The following is a 13258-nucleotide window of genomic DNA, read 5'->3' on the forward strand; positions in this document are numbered from 1 at the left end:
ATCCAAAGCAGGCTCCAGGCTCTGAGCTGTCAGCACAGAGCACGATGTGGGGTTCGAACTCACAGGTCTTGAGATCATGACCTGAGCTGAAGCTGGATGCTTAACAGACTGAGTCACCCAGGTGCCCCTCTCTTTCTTAAAATACATTCTTGTAAACTTAAAATACATACTTGTAAACTTCTATTTCACAGGCTGAGTGATGAAAGTAACTATGTTTGTGATAATGTTTTTAAAGGTTTTTAAATACCTTAAATATTTTATAATAACCCATAAAAGACCCAATCATATTTAATGGTTAAGAGAAAAGAAAAGAAAAAGCCTACATTCTTTCTATCATTTCTTCTTATTTTGTTTAGCCTTTCTTTAAATCTATTATGTTACAAAAGCATTTTTCTTACCATTTATTTTTCTATCTAGTAACTAGGTAACATATATATAAAGGTAAATTAAAAAAAATCAAACAATATGAAATCACTAACATAAAGTATCAAAAATTAGAGATCAGATCTCACAGAGAAAGCCTAAGATAACATAAGAGGTGTAATGTATAGCTATATCTCAATAAAAAAATTGTTTTTGCATATCACCTATATAGAAAGCAAATGTTAATTATTGTTTTTAATATTTTATATTTTGACCTGTTAAAAAGAACTTACTAAGCTTTGGATAACAATTGAGAAATTAAACTTTTGAGTAGAAATGATGAGTTTTGTTTTAATTTTGTAGTCAGATTTTGCTATTTATAGTCATTCTTACTTGTAATTTTGATATCTATGAATGATGCTATATTTTTCTTTGTTGAAAAGTTTAATGATGCAAACTGGTGGTTAAATGTTAGAGCACTTGTTAACATTATAAATATTTGCATGTTGCCCTCTAATTCCAGACATCACATGGAAAACAACTCCCTAAAAATTATAACTTATTATAAGATGTCCTTTCCCTAGCCACAAAGACTAGATTTTGGAAAATCTAGGGAAATTAGTAATAGATGGAAGAACATAAATCATTCTGAGAAAAATTAGATTTGGATATTGAGGTCAAAACTTAACTTAAAAAAGCCTTTTAAAATAATATAAAATATAATAACATAATTATTATATGTGATATATTATTAAATTATATTATTAAAATATAAAATAAAATAGAGAACACTAAACAAGAATAAATTGGATGTTGCACCATTTCTATTTGAGATGCCTTAATCTCACAGCTATTTTAGGATCTCTTTCTTATTTCAACAAGATTCCCAAAAAAATATTTTTGCTTTGTTAAAAATAATTTGTAAACTTAACCTTGTTTATATATTTTCCATCATTCAAGTGTTGAACGGTTCTCTGAATTTATTACTTGACATTGTCAATGCCTATTTTTCTGTTCCATTGTCACTCCAGAGATTAAGGGTAGGTTGGATGTTTCAGGTGGGGACAAGAGTGTGACTCATTTTGGTTTTCCCTTTCATTGTGGAAGAGATAAATATTTTGAAATGCATGCCTCTCCATTTCCCTAACACAGAGTTATACAGCTTTTGTGTCACCACTTTTACATAACTTTCAGCTAACACATCAGCTTGATACATCCCTTATTGTCTTTTATTTTCTAATTTTATATTGTAAAAAAAAAAAAAATCAATATTTTATCTTTTTAATCTATGCCTCTACCCTCTTCCATTCCCACACCCACCTCCTAGTGTTTCATTTTGTTCTCATTCCCAACAGGAATGATATTTGAATTATGTATACATACGTGTATATAAAATCACATTTTCTCTTACTGCAGAAAACACATGCAAAGTAAATTATAAATGTTAGAATGGCACAGAAAATAATTTGCATTCGTTGAAGAACTTCTCTTTTAATACTCCTTACAGAGATATTTCTACTGGCTATATTAGTATTTCAAAAAAGCCCATAAATGTATAGTCTGAAAGTACAAGAAGCTAACCAAAATTAAAATATGATAACAAACAACATTAATGAAGGTTCTTCAGAACACTTATTTATAAGAATACAGCCTCTTTTGAAATTTAGTCAAAGTACCTACATCAACAATTAAGAAATCCAGCCAACACCAGGCATTGGTGAAATACGTTTTATAACCATATGCTACCCATTTTAGAAGCATTTCCAGAATGAAGATGTAAGTGAATATCTTGTCAGCATACTCGAGGATAATCTTAATGGTCTTTTTCTTTTCAATATATATATCTTCAAAAGCCTGTGAAAATAATAGTCAAATTTCAATTCATATCCAACTTAAAGCTTATGATTCATAACAAACACAGGAAATAAAGTTCTGGTGAAGAAACCACTGAAAGATAATACTGTTATGGGCTAGCTGACTTTCTTCTGGTTTACAGCGACTATATAACACTTAGTTTTAGACTACTTACCAGTATGCACTGCTGGGCACCAGACATTAAGGGAAAGGATGCAAAGAATAACTTTTATAATCCTCTAAAAAGAACCATGATCTCTCATACTTGCAGCAATTTCCACTTTATCTGACTCCCCTTTATCTCTCTCCAAATGGGATAAATCCTAATAACTTAAGACATGATTCCCAGATCAGCTTGTCATATATATTTTTCTCACCCTGCACTCTCTTTCACACCACCAGTAGTAGGATTTGGAGACTCTCCTCCAGTTCTTATATGTGTGTTCACTCCCAGTGCCTAGCACTGTGTCAAGAACACAGTAGGAGACAAGGAAAAGTTTGCTCAATGAATGAATGAATGCAGTATCTTAACAGGGCTGTAGAATACAGAGGATTTCTTTCTTTGAATCTTGCACAATATTTTATCATTCATTTAAAGCTTAAGCTCTACAAATCACTATTTACACTCATTCCATGAATGCAGCACCTTTTAACACTCTTCTAGAACTTTTAGTAAGTGACAGATGATGATTCTATGGCCATAGTCACAAGTCCCTTGGGAAATAATTTGAATACACTTAACAAATTCAGCTCAGTGAGGACACTGAAAATGACTGCTGACCTAAACAGGTATAGAGCATTAGGATTTTCCTTCTCTCTCTCTCTCTCTCTCTCTCTCTCTCTCTCTCTCATGAACTGGGAAGAGAGGCAGAGGTGAGGAGAGACAGAGAATCTTGAACAGGCTCCACACTCAGTGTGGAGCTCGACACAGGGCTCAATCCCATGACCCTGGAATCATGACTTGAGCTAAAATCAAGAGTTGGATGCTCAACTAAGCGAGCCACCTGGGCACCCCAGTATTCTCTTTCTTGTTTAAGCAATATTCACTTTGTGGAAGAACATGAAAGTCAAAGGACCCGTACCCTTATAGTGGTTGACATTATACTACCCACCCATAGCCATGGGCTTGTCCAGTTTCTTCTTATTATTATAAGTCCTTCTATCAATACTTTCAAAATGATCCTTGGCACTTATTGCAAACTGTTGGTATCAGTATTGAAGAAGGCAGAGAAGTTGGGACACAGACAATGGGCAGACCTACCAAGATGATAAAAGAGATTCTAGCACCTAGCAGAAGTTCTGAAAGTCAGTGGCACTGAAGTACAAGAAGAAACTTCCAGCCTTCAGGGTTTTGGGGCCTCCCTTCTCCAGGTTGTAGAGGAATCAGGCAAGCTACTGAGATAAACTATGGCAATGCTTCAGTACTTGAGATGCAAAGTTATTTTTTTTTAAGTTTATTTATTTTGAGAGAGAGCATGGGGAGGAGCAGAGAGAGGGAGAGAGAGAGAACCCCACACAGTCTCTGTATTGTCAGTGCATGGAGCCCAATGTGGGGCTTGAACCCACGAACCATGAGATCATGACCTGAACCAAGATCAAGAGTTGGACACTCAATCTACTGAGCCACTCAGGTGCCCCTTGAAATGCAAAGTTTAAGGAAGGGGCTTTAAGGAAAGAACGAGAGTGATATTCCTGGAACTGAGGTGGAAAGCAGGACCAGTAGCAAGTCTTAATGCTGAGAGCCAAACACTGTGCCTGAATACACCTTGCTCTGACTAGTCCCAGAGCTGGAAACTGGATTCAGTCTGCAGGGTTCCTAGCTAGCTTCCAGGACTAGTTATGTGACTGAGGGAGCAAGGAGGCAAGGACATCATTATATGAGCTCCACCAATGTGGGGTGTAGGTTTTACTGTTACTCATTTCAGTTACTATTCATTTGTTTTTATGTGGTGTGTACTCTCCCTTTTGAGGGACCACAAATCAGTGAAAAGATATAGTAGCTTTGATTTTAGACCTCAGGTGTGAGTCTGTTGTTTACTAGCTTTAGGACATTAACTAACTTTTTAAACTCTCTTCCCTGCTTCCTCATTGGTAAAATAAGCAAAATAATCATAATCTCACAGGATTGTTTAAATATTAAGTGAAAAAACCTATATAAATATCTTGAAGCATAATAAATATGTACTGAATTTGAATTGTTACCTTTCATTTATTTTACAGACAGGTATTTTAAAAATCTAGCTCAACTGGCAAACTCCCTGAGTAAAAACAGCAGTTTCTTAAACTACCTTTCTCTTTTCTTCTTCATATAATTCACTTGAATTTCAGTTTTGAAAGAGCCTCTTGCCAAAAATGTCATCTTCCTTTGGACATTTTGAATCAAGGATTACTCTAAACTTTTCTTTAATTTTTTTTTTTCTCTCCTTTCTAACAGTCTCAGTCTCATGTGTGACTCAGCACGGAATAAACTTCATTAGGTATTAGGAATTAGATTCCTACTTGCATTCCACCAGATAAGAAGAGTAGCATTTTTTAAAATTCATTTTCTGTTTCAGGAGAAGTCATCCACTGTGGGCCCGTGCATCCCTGCATGTCCTTGTTGGATAGGCCAAGAATGCAAGGCCCTGACTGGCTTCACTCTGGCTATTTCTCAGGGTTGTTTTTGCAACAAGCAACCTTGAGGAATAGAGACAGTGTCCCTGTCTGGGACAAAAAGCAAGGTTGCATACTGCTTGCTATAAAAGGACAGGGTTCCCTAAATTTAGGGCTCTTCAGCTGTGATGCTAAACCACTGTGTGTGCACCAGTCATTTACCCCCCTGCCATGCCCTCATGAGACTTGGGGATTAGTGGAACCAACATAAACATGTTGAAGTTCATGTTGCTTCCAAAATCATGAGTAATAAAATTCTTTGTCTCTGACTTGGAAGTCTCCTATCTTCTACCAGCATCCATGAAACAGCAACAGGTTAACTTCTTATAAGTAGAGTAAAATCCAAAATTCATGAAGACTATCTATGAGGCAATTTACAACTTTCTTGAGTATTGTGTCTTCAGTATAGTGGAATTTCCAGTGGTATCTCTAGCTGGAACTGGGTTTCTAATGGTTCATCTCTGGTCGTGTCAGCAGGAAAGACAAATAAGTAAGAAAAGGCTCAGGGAGTGCGAAACTCTCCTAGAAAGTACTTTCAACTCTCATAGAAAGTGCTTGGTATATGTGCAAGAATGAGAATGTGGTCTTTCTCACCCTAATATTACAGCTTGTGTTTCAAGATCTTCATAAGCTGACACTGACTGTCTTTGTCACAGTACCTGTGGTTACCACTCTCTTTCCTGTGTTTGTTCTTCCTCCAACATCACTTTCTACAGGTTGGCAACTTTTAATGTGCTGAATACCTCCCGATTTTTTATGCTTCCTTATCCCTGTACACTTGTTCCCCTCAGCCCACCCTGTCTCTCTGGAGGATCCCTGTTAATCTTCCTAGATCTCGCACAACATCAACTATCTTTCTTAAATTCCAAGCAGACAATAGTTCGTCTCTTGCTACAGAGCTTTATCAAGTATATTCCTCACTTACAAACACATCCCAGTGCTGTAATCACTTGTGCCTCTCTCCCCAGTGCTCTCTTGAGAAAAGTACCTGGATCTTAGCCACCTTCGCATTCAAGACAGCAAGAATAATGCCGGCCATGTAGTAGTGCTCAGCAAATATTTACTGAACTAAGCTAAATTTTTGTCCTAGCACTAATTATAGGGCTTCATTTTTAGGCAAAACAACTTTCCATGTTATTTTTATCCTCCAACTCATTTATTAAAAATACTGACTTAAGAGATTGCTTTAGGTGTCATATCACTTACCAGAGCGCCACTGCTGAGCAGGATCATGAGAACAATAAAGCTTTCAAACCAACTGTGTTCAACTATTCTGTAGCAGGTTTTCCTGATGTTCCACCAGATTTTTCCTTTCCCTGACTCTACGTCAACTTGGCAGCATGGGAATCTCTGCACACAACCTGGCAAGAGAGACATTCATGTAAAATCTTGATACTCAGAATAAATAAAATGCTTAAAATACCCTATTTAATGTGAAGCTTTCCCTGTGATGTCCCTCAACAGAATAATTGCTAACATTTACAATGCAGCTTTAAATAGATTCAACTTGAATAGATTCAATTAAAAATAACTTGTCAATGATTCTAACTTAAAATGTATTCTTGTCTTCTGTACTTCCTTGATTTCTTGTCAATCTCTTCCATGATGTTTAGACCACTTTTTTTTTTCTTCCATTATTGCAGTCCTCATACTGTGCTGATACATGGTGAACTCTGAATGAATGAATATTAAACTAAATCTGAGGACAAAATGCTTTTCAGGACCTTCTTTGCTGACAAACTAATTTTCCTTGATGTGGATCTCATCTGCAATTTCTGCTACTTCCACTCTATTAAAAAAAAAAAAAAAAAAAACTGTGCCAAGCACCATTCTAGATAATATTAAGAGAATTGGTATAAGTTTCTAAAATTATGTTCAAAAGAAATAGATCTTCATTAGAATATTCAGGTAAAACTGTTTCAAGTACTCTATGTTAAAAGTAACTTGGGACATGTGGGTGGCTCAGCAGTTAAATGTCTGACTTTGGCTCAGGTCATGATCTCACGGTTGGTGGGTTCGAGCCCCGTGTCAGGCTCTGTGCTGACAGCTCAGAGCCTGGAGCCTGCTTTGAATTCTGTGTCTCCCTCTCTGTCTGCCCCTCCCCCACTTGCATTCTCTCTCACTTTCAAAAAAATAACATTAAAAAATGTTAAAAAAATAAAAACAACTCTGTCTTTGTAATCATAGATATAAAACATGCTGCTTTGTTATGTTGAGGAACATTTAATTTAAAATTTTTTTACCATTTATTATCTTTTGTATACTTAGCTGTGTATATAATTTCTTCTCAGGGAATTTATTTTTGGTTTTGATTAGGCAGATAAATATAGAAATAAATGACTGTAACTGGATAAAGCAACTGAAACCACAGATGTAAAGGGGTTATTTGGTAGCATGGAAGAAGTCTACCTAACCTGGCTTGTTTGCTCAGGAGTGGTTGGAACTTTGTGGAAGGAAGAGCTGGAGCCTGAATTGAGTCAAAGTATTAGCCAAAAAGAGTATGGGTGGAGTGCCCTGCCAAGGAAGCAAAATGTGTTATGCATAGGAATATAAGCAGTTCAGAGTGGTGATGAAAGCACAGTGTATACAAGAGGCATGGGTGAGAAATGAGGTTAGAGAAATTGGTCAGATTATGGAAAACATTTTCTATCACATGAAGGAGTTTGGTGTATATCCTAGAGACTATGAGGAGTATGTGGAAGGTTGCAAGCAGAAAATGATATAGGCAGATGCAATTTAAATAGATATCAACAGTTGAATGGAGGATAATCTGGAAGAGAAGAAAAAGGAGAGTGAAGGTGTAGAGGGACTCAGAGCCAGAAAACCATTTAGGATTCTGGCATAGTAGCCTTACCAAGAGGGGCAGGTTATGGCAACTTCTAGTTCCTAGAGCAATAACGGATTGAAGACATGTTTGGCAGGTAAAGTCAGATGGATTTACAGACTTACTGGATATGTGATGTTAGAGAAAGGGAGGACTCCCAGAACAACTGGGTGAAGGTCAGCAATGAAATGAAAAACAAAAGTGTGGGAGCTACTTGGCAGAGTTTGAGTTTGAGATGCTGGTGGGACTTCCAAATACCAATATCCTGCAGATATCTGGAGGTCTGAATCTGTAGCTCAGGGGGTAAGTCTGGGCTAGGAAAGAACAGTTTTGAGGTCACACAAAAAATATATTTTAGGATAAGGAGAGAAAAAAGGGCCAAGTCTGGAACATCTTAAAACAGTTAATATTAAGGAACAGAATGCAATGGTGTTCACCCATTGCTGGATGAATGCTGGAGCCAGCCATTCACCCATTCACCCATTGCTGAATGAATGCTGGAGCCAGTTCACCCAGGCTGTTGATAACTCATTGTTCAATTGTCAGGAATTTTTGTGAGCCTGTTGTTAAATGCAGCAATCCTCAAGCATTAAATTATGTGAACTTAAAACTACAGCTTACCTTTTTTATTTGTTTGTTTTTAATGTTTATTTTTGAGAGAGAGACACACACAGTGTGAGTGGGGGAGGGCAGGGAAGAGGGGGAGACACAGAATCCAAAGCAGGCTCGAGGCTCTGAGCTGTTAACACAGAGCCTGACATGGGGCTCAAACCCACAAACTGCGAGATCATGACCTGAGCCCATATCAGACACTTAACCGACTGAGCCACCCAAGCACCCCGAAATTATAACTTACTTTTGAAAGGATAAGAAACACTTAAAACATATCACTTTCTAATCATTTCAGTTTATCTGTGCTCTTGAGTATATGTGTATATTCTATCTGGATTATGGAAAATTTGGACTACTGTCGTCTCTTCCCAACTCCACATTTGGTGAAGTCACATCAGTAGTTTGAAATAAGCCATGGTGGGGATCTTTACACTACAAAAGTCATCAAATGCTATAAACCAGGGCTTGTTGGTTTTCTAGAGTAAACTTAATAAAGTAATGGAAGAATGTTAGTAAAATATATAAAACAATGAGTATCATATTTGTAGCCATGACACTATGAACAGCACAAAAAATTGAGGAAATATTCTTTCGTTATTCAAGTTCTATTATCTGAGATTTGCAAACATCATTGATGAATCAGTGAAGTTCTGGCATATAGTTTCTTTGTCTCACTTTCACCTTACTGATTAACATAAATGAAAATACCAACCAACCTTTGGGTTAAAACTATACTTGTTCATCAATTGCAATCATTGATTATCTATAAATACCAAATTTTACTAAAATCTAACAAAAGCATTCTGTGAGAATCAATGAGCTATATGGAATGTACAATAGGAATATTATTTATATTATTACTTGTAAATCATGTGCCACACATCCTTTATATCTATAAAATTCATAGTAAACTGAGGTACATATTCATACTTTATTTTTCTTGGAGAACAGTGGTGAAACATTTACCTGTACCCCACTAGGATAGGTGGAATAAGAGAAAACCTTGAAGGAGAAGGAGACAGAGTGGAAGTGGGAGAGATGTATAAGTAAATAAGTAAATAAGTAAGGCAGTAAATAAGTCAGGGAGTAATAAGGTTCTGAACAGAACCATGACCAAGAGAGACCCAGAAAGATAATGACTGAAATTTTAAAAATTAAATATAAAAAATTGAAATTGATTTAAAAAAAACCCCACAATTACTTTGAAAAAGAGGAAGAACTGAAAAAAGAGGAACTACAATTCATTTCTCTCTTAAAAATTTTCCTTTTACAACCGTCATGCCCTGCTGGTGGGAATGTAAATTAGTGCAGCCACTGCGGAAAACAGTATGGAAGTTCTTCAAAAAGTTAGAAACAGAAACACTATATGATCCAATAATTTCACTATTGGGTACTTACCCGAAGAAAACAAAAACACAAATTTGAAAAGATACATGCACCCCTATGTTTATTGCAGCATTATTTAAAATAGCCACGTCCGTTGACAGATAAATGGATAAAGAAGATATGGTATATATACATATCATGGGTTATTACCCAACCATAAAAAAAGAATGAGATCTTGCCATTTAGGACAATATGGATAGATCTAGAGAGTATTCTGCTAAGTGAAATAGAGAAAAACAAATACCATATGATTCATTTACATATAGAATCTAAAAAACAAATGAATAAACAAACATACATAGCAGAAACACACCCATAAATAGAGAACAAATTGATGGTTTCCAGGGGCAGGGAGTGGGGGGATGGGCAAAAGGTATGAAGAGGAGTGGAAGGTACAGGCTTCCACTTATGAAATGAATTAGTCACAAGGATGAAAGGTATAGCATAGGGAATACAGTCGATACTACATAGAAGAGCACTGTATGGTGACAGATGGTAGCCATACTTGTGGTGAGCATTAACATAATGTATACATTGGATGAATCACTATGTTGTACACCTGAAACTAACATAACATTGTGTGTCAACTATACTTCAATAAAAAAAAAATCACTGAAAAAAATGTTTTTCCTTCCAACTGGAGGGAAGGTAAAAAGGTGGGAGAGCACTTTTTAGATACTTGTTTCAGAGGTATGCAAGTTAGCCATTAAAAAAAATTTTCCTGTTTTATAAAACAATATATTTAATTAAAAATTCTGAGCCTCTCAAGTAATAACTCAGATAATCATAAAGTGTATGACTTGAAACAACAAAACTAGAATTCTCTTGAACTGTACTGTTTAGACAATGTCTTATTATGGTTTCTTTTATGATTCTAAAATGAAATTAGTTCATTGATCTAAGTAATATGAGGTATATCTGGCACTTTAATTTCCAGCACTATAAAAATGTAGCAAGCTATGTTTTGTTTTGTTTCTCAAAAGTCTCTGTATTTTGCGATTGTGTGCATTTTATGTGTTCTTGTCCTTTCTCTCTGGAAACTTTTAAGCTCCAAGAAGGCTAAAACTTATCAGTTATGCCCTTCATTTCTGCTCACGGTACTTAACCATATTCTTCTACATGGTTTAATATGTCATGTATAGTTGACTTAAAAGACATAATTCCCCTCTAAATGTAGTTCTAAAATAATCCAAGCATTAGTCATGATCTGAAAGATCGTATCTCTGCAAATTCTAGAATTTACAAAACTTGGATGGAAATTGGATTAGATTGGATGAAAAAAAAAAAGCCCAGAATGAATAGGAAATATACAACTGCCTTCATTTATCCAACATTAATTATAGTTAACATAACCTCAGATCTGAACGAATTTATCTTCACTGTATTTAAACAAGCACCATACCTCTCAAATGCACTTAATAAAGTTAGAATATTTTGGAGGCTTCTTAAACATGTTTTTAATATTTATTTATTTTTGAGAGAGAGAGAGAGTGAGTGAGTAGGGGGAGAAAGAGAGGGAGACACAGAATCCCAAGCAGGCTCCAGGCTCTGAACTGTCAGCACAGAGCCCAACGTGGGGCTTGAACCCATGAACCATGAGATCATGACCTGAGCTGAAGTTGGATGCTTAACCGACTGAGCCACCCAGGTGCCCCTAGAATATTTTATAAAATAATGTGGGAGAATAGTAAAAAGGTAGGACCAAAAATTGACTCCCAGATAATCTCTTCCTGAGCAAAAGAAAACAGGAGGAGTGAAAAAATTTAGGATGGTAGTATTTTTTTATATTAACTTAATGCTTTAGACTTTATAAATTATCGTAAAATAAAAACAAAGATCTTGTGCAGAACAGAATCTATCTGTCTCAAGTATAATTTACCAGAGAAGAAAGTTTCCCTTTTAAGATTTTACTATCTGAGATTTATTTTTGTCAGTCTTAAAATTGAAGAGAAATATTATTCTTAGGATTTTAGATTTAGGCAAGAAAAGGGACTATACGTTCTAATTAGAAAAGTAAGATTTTTATCTGAGACAAAAGTTTATAAATATTGCCCTCAGGATTTATAACACCTCAGAGAGTTTCTTACTCTTATTTTGAGGCAGGAGTGCTCGACTGACTGTCTGGCTTTTATGCAAAGGCATATCCTAAGATTTCCAACCTAGCTGGTTGGCAATGTTATCACATCTTCTTTTTTAAAAGGAGTATTAACTAAATGTAAACATAACAGAGAACCTCTCAAACATTTTAATGGGTCCCCATGGGTAAATGCTATTTCTTTTGGGTGGTTTCATTAATTTGTTCTCGTGATGCATTTCATAAACTCTATACTGGGTTTCATCATGTTAAAGTAGTGCTCTCCACCCACCGTCCCCCAAACAAAAAAACTCCTAACCACCACTGACCTCTTCCATGTATCACTTATCTGTCCTACTAAATATTTACTACTAAATATTTGTTTGGGCAAGGGACATTGTTTTTTTCACTGCTCTATCTCTCTCCAGTGAGCACCCTGGGCCTGAAATACCAAAGTTGTTTAATGATTATTTGCTGATTGGATGAAAGAATAATTAAGTGGATAGATGGTGAGAGGCTCAGCAAATTGGATGCCCTGTTTGATTTACCAGGCTGAGCTTCTTAGCTCAGCAGGTTGAGCAAGTATAAAAAGTTTCTAGCTGCTCAGAGCGATGTGACTCACAGATGTGTGTTTCCTCATAAACTTTCTTGTCTTTTTTAAAAAAAATTATTTATTTAATTTTTTTAATGTTTATTGTTGAGAGAAAGATCATGGGTGGGGGAGGAGCAGAGAGAGAGGAGAACGGAGGATCTCAAGCAGGCTCTGAGCTGACAGCAGCGATTCCAATGCGGGTCTTAACTCAGGAACCGTGAGATCATGACCTGAGCCAAAGTTGGATGCTCAATGGACTGAGCCACCTGGGTGCCCCATTTAAATTTTTTATTGAGGTAGCACATATATTTAGTATAGTATACCAATTATAAATATATAGATTAATATACTCATATAATAGCCATGTAGGTCAAGATATAACATTTTAAGCACCCAGGAAAGCACCCCTCCCGCCCCCATGTTCTTTCCCAGTCTGTACCCTCTAGAAGGAACTACTGGTCTGACTTCTATCATTGTAGGTTGATTTTGCCTATTCACCCCCCATTCCCAGCTTTACTGAGGTATAACTGATAATTTAAAACTGTATATATTTGAGGTACATGAATTGATAATTTGATATTAAGTATACGTTGTAATATAATCATCACAGTAAAGTTAATTAGCATAGCCCATCTTTTCACATGATTACAAATTGCTTCTTTACATCTGTGATGAGAGCATTTAAGATCTATCCTCTTAGCAAATCTGAAGTATACAATACAGTATTGTTAATTATAGTCACATTGTTGTTGTAGCTCTTCAGAATATATTTACCTGTGTAACTGAAACTTTGGCCCTCAGTAAATTTTCAATTGTTAAGGTCAAAGTTCATCTGAAAATGTGTTTCTATAATACCTCTTATACATTAGACTCAATTCAGAAGTTATGAATAATCTCAAAG

The 13258-nt window shown here is 35.9% G+C and overlaps 1 protein-coding gene across 6 annotated transcripts in view; it reads right to left on the reverse strand.

Annotated features, from left to right (window-relative positions):
• The window catches only part of SCN9A (sodium voltage-gated channel alpha subunit 9), a 99718-nt gene that overhangs the window by 19735 nt on the left and 66725 nt on the right, over positions 1 to 13258 (reverse strand). For all 6 annotated transcript variants that reach the window (XM_042949017.1, XM_042949018.1, XM_042949016.1 and 3 more), the window contains 2 exons: positions 6076 to 6230; positions 2044 to 2217 (listed from right to left, as the gene is read on the reverse strand). In XM_042949017.1, coding sequence (XP_042804951.1) covers positions 2044 to 2217; positions 6076 to 6230 — 329 coding nt within the window. The remainder of the gene's footprint in view (positions 1 to 2043; positions 2218 to 6075; positions 6231 to 13258) is intronic.

This window comes from Panthera leo, chromosome C1 (genome assembly GCF_018350215.1).
Source record: "Panthera leo isolate Ple1 chromosome C1, P.leo_Ple1_pat1.1, whole genome shotgun sequence".
Taxonomy (NCBI): domain Eukaryota; kingdom Metazoa; phylum Chordata; class Mammalia; order Carnivora; family Felidae; genus Panthera; species Panthera leo.